At 44.5% G+C, this 25459-nt stretch overlaps 1 protein-coding gene across 4 annotated transcripts in view; it reads right to left on the reverse strand.

The window, feature by feature from the left end:
• ypel2a (yippee-like 2a) overlaps positions 1-17654 on the reverse strand; it is a 35204-nt gene extending 17550 nt beyond the window's left edge. Inside the window, exons 1-3 of one of the 4 annotated variants that reach the window (XM_078422207.1) lie at positions 17495-17654; positions 12562-12636; positions 6036-6379 (exon numbers count right to left, since the gene is read on the reverse strand). In XM_078422207.1, the coding sequence (XP_078278333.1) occupies positions 6036-6152 (117 nt within the window). In that variant the 5' untranslated portion in view covers positions 6153-6379; positions 12562-12636; positions 17495-17654. Of the gene's footprint in view, positions 1-6035; positions 6452-12561; positions 12637-17494 lie in introns of all 4 variants that reach the window. The other 3 variants (XM_078422206.1, XM_078422208.1, XM_078422205.1) reach the window with 3 other exon arrangements.
• Between the last annotated feature and the right edge of the window lie 7805 nt (positions 17655-25459).

The following is a 25459-nucleotide window of genomic DNA, read 5'->3' on the forward strand; positions in this document are numbered from 1 at the left end:
GGCATCGAGCTCCAGCAGACAAAAATACCCAGCAAAATAAACACACACACAACTGCTGGGGGAACTGAGCGCGGGTCCAGTGGGAAAATGGCCAGACCACATTTCAGGTTGGGGTCTAAGGGTCCAACCCCAAAATGCCCAATGTCCATTTCCCTCTACACATGCTGGCCGACCCACAGACTTCCTCCAACAGTTTTTTTTTGCTCAGGATTGCAGCATCTGCAGTCTCGTGTCTACAAGGGAAAAAAAAAGATTGGATTTCCAAAAGACTTCATCCAATGGGGCCTATTGAGTCTCCTGGCCTCTCACTAGACAATGCCAGCAATTCCATCACCCACGGCTGGATAAACACAAAGATGATGAGACAGAAGGTTGCAGAGTTATGGAGTGAGAAGGGATAGGAGTGGGAGCCTTGGTGCAGAAACACTGCAGGAGCACCTAGACTGCAAACTATCACCAGGTATTAGGAGCTTCGCAGAGTTAGGTTTTAAAGGAGAAAGGGAGTGCAAATTTTTGGATAGGAATTCCAGAAGCCTCCAGGGGAAAGAATCCCAGGAGACAGTTAGCTGCTTCTGCTGCTCCCAGAAGTAAAAGTTCCACTTCCACAAAAGAAAAAAAAATCCTAAAGACAAATTGAGGAGCCACATTTATAAAATTAATTTAATGCAGTTCAGAAGTACAGCATAGAATCAGGCCCTTTAGCACACCAACTCCACATTGACAATTGATCACCCATTCACACTTAAGATAGGCACAAAAAGCTGGAGTAACTCAGTGGGTTAGATAGCATCACTGGAGAAAAGGGAAGAGGTGACATTTCGGGTCAAGACCCTTCTTCAGTCTCGACCTGAAACATCACCTATTCCTTTTCTCCAGTGATGCTGTCTGACCCACTGAGTTACTACAGCTTCTTGTGCCTATCTTTGATTTAAACCAACATCTGCAGTTCCTTCCTACACACCCATTCGCACTAGTTCATGCTATCTCACTTTCTCATCCACTCCTTACACATCAGGGGCAATTTTACCGAGGCCAATTAATCTATAAAAACCACAAGTCTCTGCGACGTGGGAGAAAACCCATGCAGTCACAGAGAGAAGGTGCAAACTCCACATTGCACCCGAACCCAGGTCTATGGTGCCATGAGGCAGCAGCTCTACCAGCTGTTGGTCTCCTGGTTGCCCACCAATGGAAGAGCTTCCCTAAAAAGGATCTGACATTCAGCTACAGGAACCACTTTACGAATTTATTCCCCCACCACTCTCCTGAGAAGGCATCCTCTTTGGTTCCCACCCTGCCCTCCTGGGTCAACTTGACCCAACTAGCCCTTCAGTCAATTTGCAAACACACTCTGAGGTGAAGGACCAGAGTTCAAGTTCTATCCATGTACTAAAAATTCAGCTAGTCAATATGATCATGGCTGATCATCCAACTCAGTATCCCGTACCTGCCTTCTCTCCATACCCCCTGATCCCCTTAGCCACAAGGGCCACATCTAACTCCCTCTTAAATATAGCCAATGAACTGGCCTCAACTACCTTCTGCGGCAGAGAATTCCACAGATTCACCACTCTCTGTGTGAAAAAAAACTTTCTCATCTCGGTCCTAAAAGACTTCCCCCTTATCCTTAAACTGTGACCCGTTGTTCTGGACTTCCCCAACATCGGGAACAATCTTCCTGCATCTAGCCTGTCCAACCCCTTAAGAATTTTGTAAGTTTCTATAAGATCCCCTCAATCTTCTAAATTCCAGCGAGTACAAGCCGAGTCTATCCAGTCTTTCTTCATATGAAAGTCCTGCCATCCCAGGAATCAATCTGGTGAACCTTCTCTGTACTCCCTCTATGGCAAGAATGTCTTTCCTCAGATTAGGAGACCAGGGCGGCACGTTAGCGCAGCGGTAGAGTTGCTGCTTTACAGCGAATGCAGCGCCGGAGACTCAGGTTCGATCCTGACTACGGGTGCTGCACTGTAAGGAGTTTGTACGTTCTCCCCGTGACCTGCGTGGGTTTTCTCCGAGATCTTCGGTTTCCTCCCACACTCCAAAGACGTACAGGTATGTAGGTTAATTGGCTGGGTAAATGTAAAAAATTGTCCCTAGTGGGTGTAGGATAGTGTTAATGTGCGGGGATCGCTGGGCGGCACGGACTTGGTGGGCCGAAAAGGCCTGTTTCCGGCTGTATATATATATGATATGATATGATAAAACTGTACGCAATACTCCAGGTGTGGTCTCACCAATGCCCTGTACAACAGATGAAAGGGTTTTGAGATCTATGCTAAGCTTTCACAGAGGACTCTCTGATCTATGGCTGTTCCCAGGGCCACACACAAATAGAAAAATGAAGTATTGCAGGAAGAGCATCAACTTGGTGAAAGATGCACTTTGGTCTGCTCAAACCTTGTTGCTATTCCAGTATAAGGAGATGTCCATAAATGAATGCCACAAACTGACACATTCCAGGCTGCATCTGTACATGTTCAGATCTGCACTGGGGCTTGGTGTAACCAACACAAAGGCTTTGTGGGAAAGGACGAAGATCCTTTCTAAGATCCTGAAAAGGACTAAGATCCTGCCACTAGAGTAATTGGATCCTGTATAACAAACCGTACAAGTGTTTGCAGGGCCTGTTGTTCAAAGAGGTCACATTAGCGTTGATAGAATGCATTAACTTGATGGTAGGTTGAGTGTATGCACTAGACAAATCCATATACTGCTTTGCATTTCTTGTATCTTATCAATAAGATTGAACTGTGAGGAAGATGCTATGAGGTTGCAGGGTGACTTGGACAGGTTGTGTGAGTGGGCAGATGCATGGCAGATGCAGTTTAATGTGGATAAGTGTGAGGTTATCCACTTTGGTGGTAAGAATAGGAAGGCAGATTATTATTTGAATGGTGTCAAGTTAGGAAAAAGGGACGTACAACGTGATCTGGGTGTCTTAGTGCATCAGTCACTGAAAGGAAGCATGCAGGTACAGCAGGCAGTGAAGAAAGCCAATGGAATGTTGGCATTCATAACGAGAGGAGTTGAGTATAGGAGCAAAGAGGTCCTTCTGCAGTTGTACAGGGCCCTAGTGAGACCGCACCTGGAGTACTGTGTGCAGTTTTGGTCTCCAAATTTGAGGAAGGATATTCTTGCTATTGAGGGCGTGCAGCGTAGGTTTACTAGGTTAATTCCCGGAATGGCGGGACTGTCATATGTTGAAAGACTAGAGCGACTAGGTTTGTATACACTGGAATTTAGAAGGATGAGAGGGGATCTTATCGAAACGTATAAGATTATTAAGGGGTTGGACATGTTAGAGGCAGGAAACATGTTCCCAATGTTGGGGGAGTCCAGAACCAGGGGCCACAGTTTAAGAATAAGGGGTAGGCCATTTAGAACAGAGATGAGGAAAAACTTTTTTAGTCAGAGAGTTGTGAATCTGTGGAATTCTCTGCCTCAGAGGGCAGTGGAGGCCAATTCTCTGAATACATTCAAGAGAGAGCTAGATAAAGCTCTTAAGGATAGCGGAGTCAGTGGGTATGGGGAGAAAGCAGGAACGGGGTACTGATTGAGAATGATCAGCCATGATCACATTGAATGGCGGTGCTGGCTCGAAGGGCCGAATGGCCTACTCCAGCACCTATTGTCTATTTGTTTTTGAAATGAAATAAAGGGCAATGCAGGCAGTTCTGTAATGTCATGGGGGTTCAGTAAGATGTTAAATCCAAGGATCCTGCTGCCTCTCCCAGGGCAATGATTCCATAACAGCATGAAAACTGACACCATTCAAGACAAAGCAGTCCTCCCAACATCCAGCCTCCATCACAGCCACACTGTGTACCATCAGGCTGTTCCAGGGGCATCTCCCATATCTGGCGACCTTTATCAAAGGGGACAAGGACAGCATACCCATCCCCTGCAGATTCCACTCCTGGTCACATATTACACAAATTTGTAAGTGTATTTCCATGGCACTGCAACTTCCTGCTTAACTGCACGGCAGGCTGCAACAGTTCAGTGAGGCAGCTCACCACTGGCCTCACGAGGGCAAGCAGGGGGACAGGTAATAAATGTTGTCAGTGGCAGCAACATACACGTCCCTGAAGTGAAGGAAAACAAACAAACAGTTCAAAAAACGCAAGGTAGTTCTTCCTGGGCCAAATATTTATTCTTCAATCAACTTCACTACCACAGTGTATGGAGTCATTATTACGTTGCTGTTTGCTGTGCACAAACTTGCAGCTGTGTTTTCAACACAGACTACACTTTGAAAGTACCTGCACAGCTTTGGCTGGCTTTGAAGGGACATTAAAATGCCCAGCAGATTTATAAGCCTTTTATTCCTATATGTGAAGTTATCAGCACAAAAATACAGCTTCTATAGCAGTTTCTTCCCTGGTAGATAGTTTTTAAAATCCAGTTTCAATTCCAGAACTTGCCTTTCAGAGCCATGACCTCTACTTTACCGAGGTCAGTGCTGAAACCACAATACCCATGGAACTGACTATACTCAGACTCCAGCCAGGAGTGACCAAAGAGCCAAATGCAGGCATACAAGAGATTAGAGGAACAGTGCTGGGCTTTAATTGAAAACAAATTTAAAAAGAGGAACATGCATCATTTCAGCACTGCTTCTCCCCCCCCACCCCCCCCCAACTATTTTTTGATTAAAGCACATTCAGAAAGTTAGCTCTCTGCTCTCACCGAGTTATTAATAGGATCCGAGATCAGGAGTCAAAAGCTTCAGCACACTGGATACCCATGCACATTTATCTTCTTTCAGAAGCACATTAAACTAGCAAAATCTGAGCAACCACTGCAGCAGGCACAGAGCATGACAGAAACAAGAGTTCTATTGTGAGTCCTGTATTTAGGGTCAGGAAGATTACTTGCAGCCACTGTGGCAAACAGAGTTTGTGTTGTAAAACTGAATGTTAAGACTGACAGAGTATATTTACTGAGACTTGCCAAAAACACAGCCCAGCGGGTAGCACATGGTCAGAAGGTCATGAATCCAAGTTCAGAGACCAGAGCCAGCCCAATATTCCCAGTGCATTACAGTGGGAGTGCTGTGATCCCTCTGCTCTCAGTTAATATAAAATAACCCACAATACCATTATGTAGAAAAATGTATATATTAAAAACAATAAAATTAGTTGCCTGGAGGAAATGAAGGACAGCAGAGGACAAGGCCACACGGAGGAAGAATTCAAAGTCAGTCATCACCCGAGTTCAAAGGAGAGGCAACAAGGATAAAATAGCCCTTACCGTCAACCCTGGCCCACCACTCAATTATGATCTTCTGTGTGAAAAAGTTGCACCTCAGGTTCCTATTAAATCTCTCCCCTCTTACCTTAAATCTGTGCCATCTGCTTCTTGATTCTCCTACTCTGGATAAAAGACTCTGCATTCACCTCATCCATACCCAGCAGTTTTTTTTCTGCACAGATTCTTTGGGGGAAAGCAAATTCCAGATTTGAAAAGAATGGTGTTACTGAATGATGAGCAGATTTGAAGGGCCATATGACCTACTCTTACTTCCATTTCTCATTTTTAGAAAGTTCCTCCAGATCTAGGAGCGTAATGTGCAAGGTAGCTTCGTCTATCTGCCTCGATTCTGCAAATCTCAAGATCCCTCCCGAGGAAATAATAGTAATTTAAGTGTTGAGGTATTCAATTAACCTCTCCCTTACCCCATTGAGTCTCAGTCTCTTCTGTTCCCATGTGATTGATTGATTGTATTGATTGAAAGATAAAACACCGAAACAGGCCCTTGGACCCACTGAGTCCACATTATTACACTTTATCCTCCACTCCCTACACATTAGGGTAAATTTAAGAGGCCAATTAACTTACAAACCCACACATTTTGGGGATGTGTGTAAACTGGAGTACCCAGAGGGATCACAGGGAGAATGTGCAAAGTCCACACAGGTAGCACCTGAGGTTACGATCTAACCCAGGTCTCTGGGCACAGTGAGGCAGCAGCTCTACCAGCTTCGCAATGTGACATGGGGAGGCATTTTCTGATATCATTCAGCAAGTACCTTGGAAATGAGTTCGTCGTGGTTGGCGAGGTGTGCCCGGCAGTGGATGCAGCTGTATGTCCTGTGGCAGGTGGGAAGGTAGGCCTGGAACGTCTTGGATCTTGTCATCTTCACCATGGGGGCCACTGGACGCAGCGCGAACTCCGGGCTGCTCCACGAGGCGCTGAGGCAGGTGGGCTCGCACGGGAAACACTGGAGCACACAGGTGAAGGCCGTGATGTGGCAGGCAAGCGGTGTGGCAGGGCTCCACACGCTGCTGGGCACCAGGGTGGGGAAGGAGGGGAGGGCACTGGCCTCGCAACGAGGGAGTGACAGCCCAGGACTCTGGCGTCTAACTCACCAACCTGGCACAGAGAGAACCATTCGTTAGTGCTGGAGAGAGCAATCATCATCATTCGGGCCAGTAGCATCAACTCCTGCAAGAACACAGAAACAGGAACAGGAATAGGCCATTTAGCCCTTGAACCCTCTCCTCCAACCAATGGCCCAGAACTTACGGTCAAAGCCATGGCTCCTCTTGTTGATCTCGCAGAATGCTCCCCACAAAAATGCAGTGACCTCTGCTGAGAGCTTCCCCTTTCCAACACCTCCCACTGCTGGCCTCCAGTTCATGAGTCAACAGCGATGTCCTCAACCTACCTGAGCAGCCAATTCCATGAACGCATTCACAGATAGCAAACCAGGAAATTTAAAAAGAATACTTATTTTCAAACACTGTTTAAAGAATATTAACTGGGTGCTAGATCAAGATATGAACATGCATATTGGGGTAGAATCTGAAACATTACAACAGGATCTTCCAAATTTAAAATGTCATACACTTAAATATGCAAGAGAATTATATAATTCACTATTTTTTAGGCCCAGATAGTTTACCAAAACAATAATCATGATGCACATTCAGTGAAAGTGTATTCAGACTTCATTCTGTCTCTGTACATAATAAACATCTTGGTATGCAAGCAAGGACACTAGTGAAAACTCCCTTAACACTTCTGAACAGGGAGAGGAAGTGTTTTTTAAAAACATCCACTCAAGGTGAGAGATTCTGTTTCACAACACATCGAAAGACAGCTCCTTCCGAACTGCTTCAGCAGAGCACTGTAAGCAGCAGCCACCATCCAATGGGCATGTCTCAAGAGTAGGATTTGAATGTTCCATGGCAACTTAGCTTAGAGTTAGTGTAGGAAGAAACTGCAGATGCTGATTTAAATCAAAGATAGACACAAAAAGCTGGAGTAACTCAGCAGGACAGGCAGCATCTCTGGAGAGAAGGACTGGGTGACGTTTCGGGTCAAGACCCTTCTTCAGTGACATTTCGGGTCGACACCCTTCTTCAAACTGAAGAAGGGTCTCGACCCAAAGTCACCCATTCCTTCTCTCCAGAGATGCTGCCTGTCTGAGTTACTCCAGGTTTGTGTCTATCTTTAGCTTAGAGTTAAGTTTGCCTCCTGACTAGTCAAGGCTTTTTCTTCCTTCTCTCATACAGTTTGATTGATTGAATTGATTGAAAGATACAGCATAGAAACAGGTCCTTTGGCCCACCGAGTCCACTTGGACCATCAATCACCCAATCAGTGCTATGATATCCCATTTTCACATCCACTCCTTATACACTCTCCATCCACCCCCATACGTTCTTCTGAACAATATTTACAGGGCCAATTAACCAACAAACCGGCACGTCTTTGCGATGCAGGAGGAATCCGGAGCACCAAGAGGAAACCTATGTGGTTACAGAGCAAACATGCAAACTCCGCTTTGGCAGCACCCGAGGTCAGGATCTAACCAAGAGTCCCCATCGCTGTGAGCTAGCATTCTGTCAGCACAGTGGTGCCCATTCCCCAATTAAATTTCAACACCTGAAGCTGGAGAATAGACCAGTCTGCAAATATTAAACTTTACAGAGGCCACTGAACAGAGCAAGCTAAAATTTTGAGGCTGATCAGACCTGGAGAATTAATCTATATTTCAGTAACAATTGGATATTTTATGCAACATACCGGAAAAACATTTGAGAGGACTTCCAGGCACATTTAGAACATAAGGCTGCTCTTCAATACTCTTAGTACCAAGGATATAGACGCGAGATGTTAACCCAATTACTCTCTCCAGAGGCCGCCTGACTCACCAAGTAATCCCAACCAATTCTTCTTAATTTTCAAGACTGTACCATTTGCCCGACCAACTTACATTACAACAAATCATATCAACAGGAATAATTGTCAATTCAATGAAAAGGTAACAGCAAAAGGGCAAACCGCTTCCTCTGTGCTGAAGTTGCTATATTCTACAAACACACTGGACTGAGATTGGCTGCAATTCTTGCTGTCTCCAAGCAAAGAAAGAAGCTTGTGATGGTTTCTACACATTCAGGTTAGCTATGGCACAATTCAATAGTTTCTCAGTAAAATGATGTTATATAGAGAAGGAAAGTCGCTACCCACGGTTCATTCATCAGAATGTCAGTCATACTGCATGGAAATAGGACCTTCTACCCAACTTTCCCATGCCGACCAAGATGCTCCATCAATATTAGTCCCATCTGCCCATGTTTGGCTCGTATCCCTCTAAACCCTTCCTATCCACGTACCTGACCAGGTGTATTTTAAATGTCTGTTAAAACGTGTTAAATACAGGCACATATTCAGTATTCAAGAGTTTTGACTACCCCCACCTGGACAATTGGTTGAGGGTTCAAGCCCCACATCAAACTCAATGCTAGCATTTATTTCGAGAGGGCTGGTATACAAAAACAGGGATGTAATGCTGAGGCTCTAAAAGGCGATGGTCAGGCTGCATTTGGAATATTGTGAGCAATTTTGGGCACCATATCTGAGGAAGGATGTGCTGGCTCTGGAGAGGGTCCAGTGGAGGTTTACAAGAATGATCCCAGGGATGAGTAGGTTAATAACATATGATGAGCATTTGACAGCACAGGGCCTGTACTCGCTGGAGTTCAGAAGAATGAAGTGGGACCTCACTGAAACGTACAGAATAGTAAAAGACTTGGATAGAGTGGACGTGGAGAAGATGTTTCCACCAGTGAGAGAGTCTATGGCTAGATATCATAGCCTCGGAATTAAAGGGCATTCTTTTAGGAAGGAGATGAGGAGGAATTTCTTTAGTCAAAGGGTGGTGAATCTGTGGAACTCTTTGCCACAGAAGGCTGTGGAGGCCAGGTCAGTGGATATATTTAAGGCAGAGATAGATAGATTCTTGATTAGTACAGGTCAGAGCTTATGGGGAGAAGGCAGGAGAATGGAGTTAGGAGGGAGAGATAGATCAGCCATGATTGAATGGCAGAGTAGACCTGATGGGTCGAATGGCCTAACTCTGCTCCTACCACTTATGATCATATGATCAGAGAACTAGCCCCACAATCCAGGCTGACCCACACAGGGCAGTACAGCACTGCCAGAGGGCATTATCAAAGCACAATAGTGTCTGCTGAAGTGGACAAGATCTCCTGGCGTTATTGCAAAGAACAATCACTGAAGGGTCCTGACCAGAAATGTCACCTATTCCAGCTCTCCAGAGATGCTGCCTGACCCACTGTGTTACTCCAGCACATTGTCTTTTTTTTGTACATCAGCATGTCCATTGTGTCGATATTTAGACTGCTCCATTGTGAGATCTCCGCAAGGTATGCCGACTTTGAAGTTCTCCTCCTCCCTCCGACAGGAGTTTTGCAAGATCCTCTCACTGTTCTTCCTTTGTGATTCCTGGTGCTTTCCTGCTCTTTAACCATGTCCTGATCCACCTATCACTTGCCAAGCTTTGTTCCGCTCACAGAGAAACATAGAAAATAGGTGCAGGAGCAGGCTATTCGACCCTGAGAGCTAGCACCGCCATTCAATATGATCATGGCTGATCATCCAATGTCAGTACACCGTTCCTGCTTTGTCCCCCATATCCCTTGATTCCATTAGCCCAAAGAGCTATGTCTAACGCTCTCTTGAAAACATCCAATGAATTGGCCTCCACTGCTTTCTGTGGCAGAGAATTCCACAGATTCACAACTCTCTGGATGAAACCGTTATTCCCCATCTCAGTCCTAAATGGCCTACCCCTTATTCTTAAACTGTGACTCCTGGTTCTGGACTCCCCCAACATCAGGAACATTTTTCCTGCATCTTTCCTGTCCAATCCCTTTAAGAATTTTATACATTTCTCTAAGATCCCCACTCATTCTTCTAAATTCCAGTGAATACAAGCCCAGTCGATCCATTCTTTCATCATATGTCAGTCCTCCATCCCCGGAATTAACCTGGTGAACCTACACAATGCACTCCCTCAATAGCAAGAATGCCCTTCCTCAAGTTAGGACACCAAAACTGCACACAATACTCCAGGTCTCACCCAGGCCCTGTACAACTGAAGTAGGACCTCCTTGCTCCTATACTCAAATCCTCTCTCTATGAAGACCAACATGCCATTTGCTTTCTTCATTGCCTGCTGCACCTGCATGCTTACTTTCAGAACTGATGCATAAAGACACCCAGGTCTCATTGCACCACCCCTTTTCCTAATCTGACACCATTCAGATAATAATCTGCATTCTTGTTCTTGCCACCAAAGTGGATAGCCTCACATTTATCCACATTATACTGCATCTGCCCACCCACCCAAACTATCCAAGTCACCCTGCAGCCTCATAGCATCCTCCTCGCAGTTCACACTGCCACACAGGTTTATGTCATCCGCAAACTTGGAGATGTTACATTTAATTCCCACAGCTCTCTCCTCCCTAGTACAACGGGTCTGAAGAAGGGTCCCAACCTGAAATGTCTCCCATCCATGTTCTCCAAGGATGCTGTCTGCCTGCCGAGTTACCGCAGCATTTTGTGTCTATTTTTGTAAAGCAGCAGTTCCACTGTCGACAATCACTGGGGGCTATAGTTTAGTGAATGAAACTAAACTGCAGATGCTGGTTTAAATCAAAGGTAGACACAAAATGCTGGAGTAACTCAGTCTGAAGAAGGGTCTTGACCCGAAATGTCACCCATTCCTTCTCTCCCGAGATGCTGCCTGACGGATCTACCATACGTCAGCGTTGATGTCAGTTTCTCTCTGAGAATGATGGAGACCTGGAACTCAGACCCACAAACCACTCTTAAACCTTTATGCAGGCTGAAAATGTATAATTCAGAGCCACTTCCTCAATTTCCATCAAACAAAACCTACTTCTTGAATGAATGTTTGCTCACTTGTCAAACTTTAAAACAATTTTGAAGAACATTAGAGGTTCTAAACCAATGCAAATTGTGACAAACATTTGTGGCACCCGGCTGTGTGCAATTTGACTATTGTAAAAGCATATATTTTAACATGCAAGTTTCGTGGACACAAGGAACTGCAGATACTGGTTTACAAAAAATGACACTAAGTGCTGGAGTACCCAACAGGTCAGGCAGCATCTCTGGGGATCATGGATGGGAAACATTTGAGGCTGGGAACCTTCTTCAGACTGGCTGTAATAGAGGGATGGGAGTGGGGAGTGGGAAGTGAATGCTGGAAGGGAGGTGGAGGGTGCCAGGACAAAGGTTGGCAAGTGATAGGTGGAAAGACAAAAAGCAGGAGTAACTCAACAGGACAGGCAGCATCTCTGGATAGAAGGAATGGGTGATGTTTCATAGATACATCGACAATAGGTTCAGTAGTAGGCCTTTCGGTCCATCGAGCCAGCAATGTGATCATGGCTGATCATCCACAATCAGTACCCCGTTCTTGCCTTCTCCCCGTATCCCTTAATTCCGCTAGCCCTAAGAGCTCTATCTAACTCTCTTTTAAATGCATCCAGTGAATCAGCCTCCACTGCTTTCTGAGGCAGAGAATTCCACAAATTCACAAGCCTCTGGGTGAAAAAGATTTTTCTCATCTCAGTTCTAAATGACCTACCCCTTATTCTTAAACTGTGGCCCCTGGTTCTGGACTCCAACATCAGGAACATGTTTTCTGCATTTAGCGTGTCCAATCCCTTAATAATTTTATATGTTTCTATAAGATCCCTTCTCATGCTTCTAAATTCCAGTGAATATAAGCCCAGTTGCCTCATCCTATCATCCCACCATCCCAGGAATTAACCTCGTGAACCTATGCTGCACTCCCTCAACAATAAGAATGTCCTTCCTCAAATTAGGAGACCAAAACTGCACACAATACTCCAGGTGTGGTCTCACCAGGGCCCTGTACAACTGCAGAAGGACCTCTGCTCCTCTTCTCAACCTCTCTCAAGTCAAGTCAAGTCAAGTTTATTTGTCACATACGTATACAAGATGTGCAGTGAAATGAAAGTGGCAACGCCTGCGGATTGTGCTAAACTACAAAACAGAATAGAAAGCTTTCTTCACTGCCTGTTGTACCTGCATGCTTACTTTCAGTGACTTGTGTACAAGGACACCCAGGTCTAGTTGTACTTGCCCTTTTCCTAACCTGACACCATTCAGATAATAATCTGCCTGTTCTTGCCACCAAAGTGGATAACCTCACATTTATCCACATTATACTGCATCTGCCCACTCACCCAACCTGTCCAAGTCACCCTGCATCCTCATCGCATCCTCTTCACAGTTCACACTGCCACCCAGCTTTGTGTCATCTGCAAATTTGTTAAAGTTAGTTTTAATTCCTTCATCTAAATCATTAATGTACATTGTAAATAGCTACGGTCCCAGCACTGAGCCTTGCGGCACACCACTAGTCACTGCCTGCCATTCCGAAAGGGACCCGTTAATCCCTACTCTGTTTCCTGTCTGCCAACCAATTTTCTAACCATGTCAATAACCTACCCCCAATACCATGTGCTCTAATTTTGCCTACTAATCTCCTGTGTGGGACCTTATCAAAGGCTTTCTGAAAGTCCAGTTACACTACATCCACTGGCCCTCCCTTGCCCATTTTTTTGTTACATCCTCAAAAAATTCAAGCATGATTTCATTTGTCAAGCATGATTTCCCTTTTGTAAATCCATGCCGACTTGGACCGATCCTGTTCCTTCTATCCAAATGCATTTCATCTTTAATAATCGTCTCCAGCATCTTCCCCACCACCGATGTCAGGCCCGACTTCGGGTCGAGACCCTTCTTCAGATAGGTGGATACAGGTGGGGAGGGGGGGGGGGGGTTAATTAACAAATAGTTGGACAAAGGCCAGAGATGAAAAGACAGAAGGTAATGAGATAAGGAAAGAAGAGGAGTGAATTGTGACACCAGAGGAAGGAAATTTCTGTGGTTATGAAAGGTGCTGCAGATATGCAAGATCTTTCCTCTTCAAACAAGTTCTGTACAATAACTAATGCACTTCAGATTCTCAAGATTATTGCAGGCCAGAAAATCCAATAGTCCATCTCTGTGCAACAATACAATTAGTCCCCTTCCTCTATTCTTTCCCTGTGGCCCTGCATATTCTTCTCTCAAGTGCATGTTCAAAGCAACAATTCTCGTTCACTCCTCAATGCTGGTATTTTCCTCACAATGCCTAGCCTGCTCTCACCACCCCCACATTTCACCTAATGATGCATTTGGACAGGTGTGTGGAAAGGTTTAGAAGGATACTAGACAAAGTGGACCAGTTGGGCCCAAACCTCTCCTACATCGGTGCAGCACCCTCTCCTTCCCCTCTCCCCTCCCTCCCCATCAACCCCCCTTATCCTCCCTCCACCCCTCCCTAGGAGATAGATTTAAACTTTAAAATGTGAATAACTTTAAAAATATAACATCAATTTCAATGAAACTTCTTCCATTCACACCAAAGGGATGACGGTGAGTGAGGTGGGCCTAAAATTGACGCGCTATCATGTACCGTTTTGCATGTTTTCCGGAATAAACAAACAAACAAACGAGAGTTTTAGTGTATAGATAGATAGTACAAATGTGGGCAGGTGAGACGAGCGTAGTTTGAGCATCTTGGTCAGCGTGGGCAAGTTGAATTGAAGGGCCTCTTTCCATACTGTATGACTCTACAACTTTAAACACAGGAACGAAAGGAGTCCATTTAACTCAAATTATTTGTGCCATCCGAATACATGACAAGTAATCTGCATCTCAACTTTGCCATGAGTCTGCAAGTCCTGAATGGCCTAACTGAATGGGGTTTTTTTAAATCTCAGTTTTGAAAGCAAAATACTGTAGGATTTGGATTTCTGAAGTTTAAAAACAGATCATTATGGAACTATTGAACAGGTTAGGCCTCATTTATGGACAGTCAACAATTCAGATTGATCTTTCATCCAAACTTTTCAACTCAGTTTTGATATTCCTCCCATCCACAAATGTTTTGGAGTTTCGTATTTCTTGGAAGGAGGAGCTCCCCCTCAAAGAGCCTGGATCTAATTTTAAGTTTTCCCCTCTCCACCAGCTCCCCCTTCCCATTGAGAGCTCCATCTAAACCAGTAGCCAATTTCCTTCTTTATCACTCGCATTCTTGGCAACATCCTCATAAATTATCCCTGCACTCCATCCAGCTTAATAACGTCTTTCCTATAGCAGGATGATAAAACAGAACACTTTACTCCAAGTGCAGCCTCACCATCGTCTTACACAACTTGTACATTTCATGCTCTGACTGATGACCAACATGCAAAAAGGCTTCTTCACCACCCCATCTACCTGTAGTTAATGCCAGCTTTCTGGGGTAAAAGAATTTAGGCTTTAGTGGCACAGCTGCTGCCTCTCTGTACCAGAGGCCTGGGTTCGATCCTGCCCTCGGGTGCTGATTGTGTGAAGTTTGCACGTTCTCCCTGTGACCGTGTGGGTTTCCTTCCACATACAAAAGATTTGCGGGTTTATTGGTTAACTGGCCTCTGTAAATTTCCCTTGGTGTGTGGAGAGTGGATGCGAAACTGGGACAACATTGTACTAGTGTGAACAACTGATGGATGGAAGATAGATACAAAATGCTGGAGTAACTCAGTTGGTCAGGCAGCATCTCTGGAGAAAAGGAATATGTGACGTTTCAGGTCACACATTCAAGTGGATGGCTTGGGCTTGCTGGGTAGGCTTGTTTGCATGCTGTATCTTGCAACCAGAGTCATACTGCATAGAAATAGCCTTTTAGCCTAACCCATCCATGCTGACCAAGATGCACCATCCAATCTTGTCCCACTTTCCTGCATTTGGCCCATGTACCTCGGAACCTTTCCTATCAATCAATCACTGCAATGAGTGAAGAATTTTTCAAGTCCCTCTAACATGAGTAATCCTCATTCTAAACATCTCAACCCCCAGATCTTGTCAACCCTCAGGCATCTTCTTCGTCCCCATGCATCAACCTAGTGTCATACAGTGTGGAAACAGGCCCTTCGGCCCAACTCGCCCACACTGGCCAACAACTACATTAGTCCCACCAGCCCTCTTTGTGTGCAAAAGATACCCCTCAGATTCCAATTAAATCTTTTCCCCTTCACCTTAAACCTATGTCCGCTGGTCCATGATTCACCTACCATGGCAAGAGACTGTGCATGTACCCAATCAATTCCTCTCATGATTTTTTCCACTTCAACAAGATCACCCCTCATCCTCCTGTGTGCTCCAAGTTCAGACCCTCTAACCCTGGCAACAGGGTTCAGTCCCTCTAACCATGGCAACATCCTTATAAATCTTCTCTGTCCCCTTTCCAGCTTGACAACATAGTGATAGACACACAAAATGCTGGAGTAACTCAACGGGACAGGCAGTAGGCGGGACTGGAGAGGAGTGTTGGACGTTTCGGGGGTTGAGACCTCCATGAGTTGACTGAAGATTCGTTCAGCTGACTTAGTGAGCGGCGGACGCGCCATCTCCTGCAGGCCGCCGCCCGCCCGCCCACCTCTCGCTCTGGCTGACGAGGGGGCGGGGCCTCGCTGGGTGATCGACAGCTCACCCGCCCGCCCCTCCGCACTGTTGGTAAACAAATCCAGCGCGTGACCCGCTCTCTCTTCTCTCTCTTCTCCTTGTCTCCCCCCCCCCCACCGGTCGGCGTCACTTCCGGAGACCGACTCTGTGGTTCCCAGGAGCAACGTTAGCCCGGGTGCTCGCGCCCTCACCGTGCAACCGTCAGCTCGGCGTTCCATTCCTATGGCCCAGCTGTCCAGCGCGGGAAAGCAAAGGGGAGGGGGAGGGAGTGGAAGCGATCCCTGCGCTAGCTTTGAACTGGGACAACGAGAGGGGCAAATGCAGGAAGACGATCCCTTGTCATTGCCGGGATTAGGGAAAGAGGGACGGGAGATAATGACCCGGGACAAGTGGGATAAGGGGGCTGGACACTCGGGCTGGAGCTAGGACAAGACAGAGGCTTGGGGCGCATATTGACCCGGGACAACAAAGTAGATGGGTGCAACCCCCCGCCCTCCAAGTAATCGGAACAATGGGGGGGAAGGAAGAGATGTAGAGAAAATAAAAGACCATGCCTCCTTGCCCTCGGGAGAACTGGGTTGTGGGAGAAAGTGGGGAACATGGGCACAATTAATCTGGGATGAGAATGAATCTTGGACTTAGTGGGACAACGAGGAGAGGGAAAGGAAATAGACCTGGGAACATCTTAACGTGGGCAACAGTGGGCATGGATACCCCAACAATATTTAACATCCAATCGAACAATAAACTACATTAACGTAACCGAAAATTCACCACCCTGCAACCAAAAGAAACATTAAATTATACAGTTTCCTTTACCCCTTTGAAGCATTTCAATATGCTCTGATGTCCATGTAAACAATAAGGTAAGGGTTTCCACTGCACGTCTAACCTACTCTGATAACTTTTCCGCCTGAAGTAGAAAATTGATTTTCAAATCATAAATAAATGTATTGAAAGTTCAAACGTAGACTGGGAGCCCCTTTCAAGTCTTTGTTCTGATCCCCGAAGCGTTTCCTGCGCTTTATTTTAAACTGTTGCATCTGGCGAGAGCGTGGGACAGGAACAAAAGAGCACCAAGGTGGTGTGAAGCAAGGGCTAAAATCTACCCTGCTTGATCTTATAGCCAAACACTTACGAGTCTCAAAACAATCGTAACTGGAGGGGATAAATTGGGTCTTCTGCAAGCAAAATGTTGTTTCAGAAGCTGGAGCGGTATTGCAACATCTGCATCCTTAAAAAAATATTTCCAATTATTAAATTAGGTTTATATGCCAAACAGTATTTCATTTTAACCCCCTAAACCATTCACAGAGCTTCGAGATTAAAAATTGCCGAGCCTGTCGCTGGCCTAAACCACAGATTTCCGACTGCATCACACCAGTTTCTAGCAAAAACAAACCCAGATACCCACTGCATCAGCATCCCTCTAAACAAACAACGCCGCAGGACTGTAACACATTGGGTTTTTTTGTTGCAACATTCCAATCATTCAAGTATCAGCTTTCTTTGCATTAAAATAAATAAATCGCAAACAGTCTGTAAAATATAAGATAGAAAAGAGGAAACGCACAATGGGAAATGTTGCATTTGAAACAAAATGTCAGTCCATTTGCAAACCCTTACCTTAAAATATGAAATTATAACTCCTTTACTATTTGTTTCTATTATTTGTCTCTGACTAAACGATTGTTTGGATATTTTTCTTTGCAATTTAAATAACAATTCACACTAGACTGAAGAGCTGCAACAGCTGCAACCCCAAGGAGCTGCGGCCACCGCACTTTATACCTAGCGCATCCTAGCTTGCTCGCTAGGTGATTGACAACTTAATCCGGCAATCCGGCGCTAGAGGGATCCTAGCAACACCACTTCCATTGGTCAATGCTCATCGACCCGGCCGCAGAATGTGCACCAATCACGTCTCACAGGAGGGGCGGAGCTTCGGCGGAGATATTCAGGGTAGGTTGAGTCGCGGTAGACGTCACCTGGTCACCAACACCACCAATAGGCGAGCGGCTGGTGAAAAAGTGGGGACTTGGATTGAAACCAGCACCAGGAATAATTGCAGGAAATTCCATCAAAAGAGCAAATGCAGACTTGCCCTTCCAGCCTCCAGTTCCTTAGCACACATCCCCAAGCAAAACGTGGCTATGCATTTAGTTTCGTAAAATAGTAATAGTTCAAACATCAGATCAATAAGAGCTTCCATTTGCATAGCACCTTTTAAATTAGCTTGCATTTGTATATCACCTTGACAAAACAGCCTGCATTTATTTTGCCCTTTAAACAAAGAACTCAACCAACGCTCTGCCATTGATATTAAAAAAGGAACTGCAGGTGCTAGTTTACACCCAAGATAGACAGAAAATGCTGGAGTAACTCAGCGGGTCAGGCTGCAGCCCTGGAGAATATGGTTTCAGGATGGGTCTGAAGAAGGGTCCCGACCCGAAAACCCCATGTTTTCCAGAGATACTGCCAAGTTACTCCAGCATTTTCTGTCTAACTCTATTATTGATGTTGACCATCCCTCATCCAGCCTATTCAAGCCAGACATGTGACATAGGAGTTGAGTGCCAACTCAAAAAAAAATTAGGTTTGGGAGTAGATGGTATTCCTGCTGAAACCTTGAAGCTTAAGTCAATGGGGACAAGCCTAATCTCCCATATTTGGGAAGAAAACGATATTGTGAAAGATCTCAGAGATGTCACAATTGCGACCATCTTCAAGACAGGTGGGTTTCTACACAAGGGCTTTCCCTGTCACCTACCACAGGAATGTGTCAGAAGGAACTGCAGATGTTGGTTTAAACAGAAGACCTTTGTCCATTCGGACACTTCTGGCAATGACTTTCCTGTGGCAGGTAGACACAAAAAGCTGGAGTAACTCAGCGGGAGAGGCAGCATCTCTCCAGAGATGCTGCCTGTCCCGCTGAGTTACTCCAACTTTATGTGTCTACCTGCCACAGGAAAGTCATTGCCAGAAGTGTCTGAATGGACAAAGAACTGCTCCTGTTCATCCAGAGCCTCAGTGGATATGACCTTCACTTATGACAAGTACATGGAAAGTGCCAGGGAGCAGCTCCAGCCTTTAGACCTGGGCTTTTCTGGCATCACCAAAGTCTTTGACACCAACAGCCAGGATATATTGTGGAACACCCTCCCGATTCAGCAGCCCAAGAAATATGTCTTCTTTTTATAGTTTAGTTTAGTTTATTATCAGGTGTACCGAGGTACAGTGAAAAGTTTTGTTGCGTGCTTATTGTCAGCGGAAAGACAATACATTATTACAATCAAACCATCCACAGTGTACAGATACATGATAAAGGGAATAATGTTTAGTGCAAGATAAAGTCCAATTAAAAATAGACTGAGGGTCTCCAGTGGGGCAGATAGTAGCTCAGGACTGCTCTCTAGTTGTTGGTACTCATCCGAGGTAAGTTACTGGAGAGTATTCTGAGGGATACCGAGTCCATGCCAACCATTAATCACCCCTTCACACTAGTTCGATGCTATCCCACTTTCTCATCTACTCCCTGCACACCGGGGCAATATACAGAGGTCAATTAACCTAAAAACCTACACATCTTTGCGATGATGGTGGAAACTGGAGAACCTGGAGGAAACCCATGCGATCACAGGGAGAACGTGCAAACTCCACACAGATAGCACACGAGGCCAGGATCAAACCCGGGTCTCTGCCACCGTGTGGCTGCAGCTCTACAAGCTGCACCACTGTGCCACCCCAGTGTAGATGGGGCATCTTGGTTGGCATGAGCAATTTGAGCCGAAGGTCCATTTCCATACTATATGACTCTAGGACTCTATAACTATAAGATTAACTCAGGTTTTCACTCTCCAGAAAAGCTTTGAAGTTACATAATGCCTTTGATAAGAGTATACATTTAGTTTGCACATTTACAAAGAATTTACATTTTGTTCCTTTAAGAAATATTAAATTAACACCTTTAAGAACTTACATTTAGAAATCCTATTTAACAAGCACTTGCATTGATATAATACAATTAACAAAAGATTGCTTTCATAAAGCACCCTAACAAGATGTTGCCTTTATGTAGACCCTTTAAGAGAGCCAGCATATATTTGTATATTTAACTTGTACCTTGAAAGAGATGTATATTTAAATAGCTTCTTTTAACAAGAGTCTCTATTTATTTTTCCAACTTTAACAGGATGCTGCTCTAAAATAGCACCTTGGACAAGGGGTTATGGTTACATACGTCTTCTGCAAACACTTGCATTATTTATTATGGCCACACGCAAACTGGAGGAACAACCCCTCATATTCCGCTTGGGTAGCTCATGAACACTGTATGAATAGTATGAACACTGAATTGTGCAATTTTAGGTAACACCTTCCACCTTTCCCATTCCTCTCTTTCCTGTGACCCCTCACCCATTTCTCCCACTATCCCATGCCCTCCCACCCCCCTTACACTGTCCCCTTCCCTCTGGCTTTACATTTCACTCCTCTTCTCTCCCTATCTGACACCCTTTTGCCTCTTGTTCTTCTCTTGCCTTTGTCCATCCATTTCCCAATTAACCTCCCACCCCTCCCTGGATCTCATCTGTATCCAGGCTCCCACTGCTCTGTTTAAAAAAACATGCCCCACACATCTCCATTGAACTTTCCCCATCTCACCTTGTTGCAATGCCCACAAGTGATGGACAGTTCTACCCTGGAAAGAAGGTGCTGGCTGTCTACCCTGTCTATTCCCAGGTTCTAACAGGGATTTGCATTCATGTACGATCTTTAACAACCATTTGCATTTATCAATTACATTTATAGAGAGCTTGCATTAATTTTACCATTTACTAAGCTCATCAATGCCTCTCCTTCCTTAGATTGAGGAGATTTGGTATTTCACCGAACACTCTCTTGAACTTCGACTGGTTTACTGTCGAGAGCATACAGACTGGTTGCATCACGGCCTGGTTCGGGAACTTAAACGTCTAGGAACGAAGGAGGCTGCAGTGAGTGGTAGACATTGCCCAGTCCATCACAGGTACTGACCTCCCCAATTTCGATGGGATCTATAGGAGGTGCTGCCTCAAAAAGGCAACTAATATCTTCAAAAACCGTGCCCTCATTTCACTCCTAACATCAGGAAGAAGGAACAGTAGCTTGAAAACTGTAACCACCAGGTTCAAGAACTTCTTCTTCCCAGCAACTGTCATGTTCTTGAACTCTGCAGTGGACCAATAAAACACATACATCAGGTTGTTGCTTACAGACGACAGCTCGGCGTTCAATACCATCATCCCCTCTAGGCTGGTTTCCAAGCTCACAGAACTGGGTCTCTGCACAACTCTCTGCAACTGGATCCTCGACTTCCTCATCAACAGACCGCACACAGACTGTTCAAATTGGCAAAAACACTTCTTCCTCAATATCCATCAGTACAGAAGCACCTCAAGGCCGCATGCTTAGCCCCCTGCTCTACTCACTCTATACTCATGACTGTGTAGCCAAACACAGTGCAAACTCCATCTGCCAGTTCGCCAACGACACCATCGTTGTTGGACGAATTACTTATGGGGATGAGTCAGAGTATAGAAATGAGATTGACCGATTGACCAAATGTTGCCAGCGCAACAACCTGGCTCTCAATGTCAGTGAGAGTAAGGAACTCATTGTGGACCTTAGAAGAGGAAGGATGAGGACCCACAACACCTGTCTATATCAACGGAAAGATGGTGGAGAGAATCAAAAGCTTCAAATTCCTGAACCCTTTCCTGGATGCAGCACACTGATGCAATTATAAAGAAAACCCATCAATGCCTCTATTTCTTGAGAAGATTGCGGAAATTAGGTATGTCAGAGAGGATTCTCTTGAACCTCTGCAGGTGTACAATAGAGAGCATATTGGCTGTTGTATCGCGGCATGGTTTGGCAACTCAAATGCCCAGGAGCAAAGAAGATTGCAAAATGTTATGAACACTGCCCAATCGATCATGGGTTCTGACCTCCCCACCATCGAAGGGATTTACAGGATTTACAGGAGTCGCTGCTCAAAAGCCAGACCACCCTGGCCATGCACTCATTTCATCACTGCCATCCGGAAGAAGATAAAGGAATCGGAAAACTGTAACGTCCAGCTTCTTCCCAAGAGCCATCAGGTTATTAAATACTACAACCTCCAATAAGCTCTGAACCACATAGACTATTATTGTTATTATTGCACTATTATTGTTTGCTTTTTATGTGTATGTATGTGTGCATGCGTTTATATATAACAGTATATACAGTGTACACACACTGAACTTTTTTTTCTCGTTTATTAGATTGTTTGCGGTGGTATTATGTTTACATATTCTGTTGTGTTGCTGCAAGTAAGAGTTTCATTGTTCTATCTGGGACATTTGACAATAAAACACTCTCTCACAGTAACCACTTCTGAGCAACTGCGATCTACTGTGGATTGTGTTTTTTGTTGCACTGCAGGCTTCGATTTTGCACTATTATAGTTGCCTATTACTTTAATTTATTGTACTATAGATTATTATACATTTATTTGTGTACTATTGTATTTATGAGCCTATTAAGTTGTAACAAGTTGCAGCAAGTAAAAATTTAACTGCCCCATTGGCTGTATATATGACAATTAAACAGTCTCGACCACTGGAAGTTTGCCTTTAATGCCACCTTTATCAAGAAACATTTCACAAAAGCTTAAATGAACTTTGCACCTTTAATACAAGCTTTTATTTATATATATTTATGGTTTTTATGACAAATTACCTTCAAAGTAGCTAATTATGGGCAAGATACAAAATCTTGCCCATAATTAGCAAATTTAAAAAGAACTTGTATTTACATAGCATCTTTAAAAAGAGTTTGCATTTTTATGCAACTTTAACAAGAATTCCCCAGTAGTGACTATTATATTATATTATGACATTAACAGTGAGTAAAGGTATCCTGACTGGTTGCACATGGCTTGGTGCAGCGATTTCAAGAGGCTGCAGAAAGTGGTGGTCTCGGCCTGGTCCACCAGTCAGAGGGTGGTGAATCTTTAGGGTCTTTGGTCAGAGGGTGGTGAATCTGTGGAATTCTTTGCACAGAAGGCTGTGGAGGCCTAGTCAATGGATATTTTTAAGGCAGAGATAGATAGATTCTTGACTAGTACAGGTGTCAGAGGTTATTGGGAGAAGGCAGGAGAATGGGGTTAGGAGGAAGAGATAGATCAGCCATGACTGAATGACGGATTAGACATGATGAGCCAAGTGGCCTAATTCTACTCCTATTCCTTATGACCTTATAACCTTATGGTCAATAGTCAATAGTCAATTTATTTGTCACATACACATAAATGTGCAGTGAAATGAAAAATTACCCGCAGTTCAACAATAAGACCAATAAAAATAAGCAATAAAAAATGGAATAACACATACAATCATAAACCAACACCAAACAAAAGAAACATCCATCACAGTGAGTCTCCTCCAGTCACCTCATCACTGTGATGGAAGGCCAGAATGTCTTTTTCTCTTCCCCTGCCGTCTTCTCCCACGGTCAGGCTGTTGGAGTTGCCACATCGGGGCGGGCGGCCCATCATGGGCACAGCCCTCCCCTCCATTGACAGCCTCTACATGAGGTGCTGCCTCAATGAGGCATGTATCATCAGCTATTATCACCAGCTATACTATCCTCTCATTGCTACCATCAGGCAGGAGGTGAAGAAGCCCAAATTCCCTTACCATTAGGTTCAGGAACAGCTACTTTCCTACAATCCCATCAGGTTCTTGAACCAACCTGCACAACCCTAATCCTACCTCAGCAATGGTACACTACAGACCACCTCATGCACTACCATGAACTTGTTTTCCAATGGTGTTTTGCACTTGTCTTTCTTTTCACTGTCTTGAAGAATCTATGTGTAATTTATGAAAAAAAGAACTTTTTGTGTGTTGTCTATGTTGCTGCTGCAAGGAAATTTTATTGGACATGTATCCCAGCGTACTTGTTACGATCAATGGTCGGCGTGGACTCGGTGATCCGAAGGGCCTGGAGACCTTGCAAAAATAAGCTGCAAAGCCCCAGATCAAGAAGGTTTCTCCACCATTGGGTTATGTTGCTTAACAACCATTATTTATACAGGAATAAGAGACCAATCTAGGACAATCCCTGTCATCTGTTCCATATGGATCAGCACACTGGCTAATCCTTTAACCAATAAACACTCTAGGTGAAAAACCCTTAAATTCTATTTGAAGTTTGGTCTCCATTTGTGGGGAGCTTTGAACATACCACAATCAATGCCACTGACCAAGTTCAATAAGGATACAGTCCAGTGTTGCAGAGGTTAGATTAAGACTAGTTCCTGAGTCTGAGTGGGGCTGGTAAGGCAATTCATCATTCATTACCTAACCCAAAACATTATGGGTTCAGTTCCCACTCCAGGAACTGGAGCACTGAAATACTGGACTCAGGTTTAAGTTTATTAATGTCACATGTACAGAGAACCCTTATCTGTACGCTATCTAAGCAAATCAGATAACATTACATACGAGTACATTCAAGCCAAACTTGGGTACAGCAAGTAGAATGAAGAGAAAAATAACAGATTTCAGAATATACTTTCACTATATTGCAGTGTAACATTTCCAGAGGATAAGTCCAATATCCGCACTGAAGTAGGTTGAAAAATTGGGTTTGTACCCTAGCTTATGAAAGGAGTGTTCTGAATTCTGATCATCGAAGGGAAGAAGCTGTTCCTGAGTCTGGTGGTATACACTTTTTTTTTATCAAGCTTTTGCATCTTCTGCCTGGCGGGAGCAGGGAGAAGGGCCTGTTCCACTTTAGGCGATTTAAAGGCGACTGCCAGCGACTGTCAAAGTCATAGCAGATTGCCAACATTTTCTTTTACCCGGCGACAATGACCACGACAATGCCGAGTCAGGTCGAGATTACAGCGTCTTCGGAAACATCGCAAAATTCCCACGCTGTCAAGGCTTCGGCGTCCTAATTTTCGCTGAAATCACTGACAAGTCGGTAAGTTCTTGAGAGTTTTGAATGATAACATCTTGTATGGGTTACTTAAAAACCAAGCATCACTGTAACAACTGGATTTACTTCCAGTTTACTAATAGCTGTATTAAAAAAAAAAAAATTTTTAATGGTTAAGTGGATTTTTGTGAAAAGTGTGTGGGCATTCTTTGAAAATGTACGGGAGATGCATATTTGGTTTCTGGGTTGCATATCTGGGTTGGGAGCCCACTTTAAATGTAATGGCTGATGGCCATAAACATCGCAAAATTCCTACGCTTACCTGACCGTCAAACTGTCGCCTCCAATCTACCTGTCAAATGTCCTGACGGTAAATAAATTGGTTAAACACAAGCATTTTATGGTATTTTGAAATGACGACTTATTTTAATATTATGTGCTTCTAAATGCATCTAAGAGAACCTAGCAAACCTGGGGACAGCATGCGACAGCGCCCGCAATAAGCTACGATACCTGGCGACAAGCCAGCTGTCGCTGAGAAATTTCACTCCGGATGATTTCTCAGCGACATGCTGAGATTCACTACGATTCTTGGAAGACTCTTCACGATCATGCCCGCAA

The sequence above is a fragment of the Rhinoraja longicauda genome, chromosome 26 (genome assembly GCF_053455715.1).
Source record: "Rhinoraja longicauda isolate Sanriku21f chromosome 26, sRhiLon1.1, whole genome shotgun sequence".
Classification (NCBI taxonomy): Eukaryota; Metazoa; Chordata; class Chondrichthyes; order Rajiformes; family Arhynchobatidae; genus Rhinoraja; species Rhinoraja longicauda.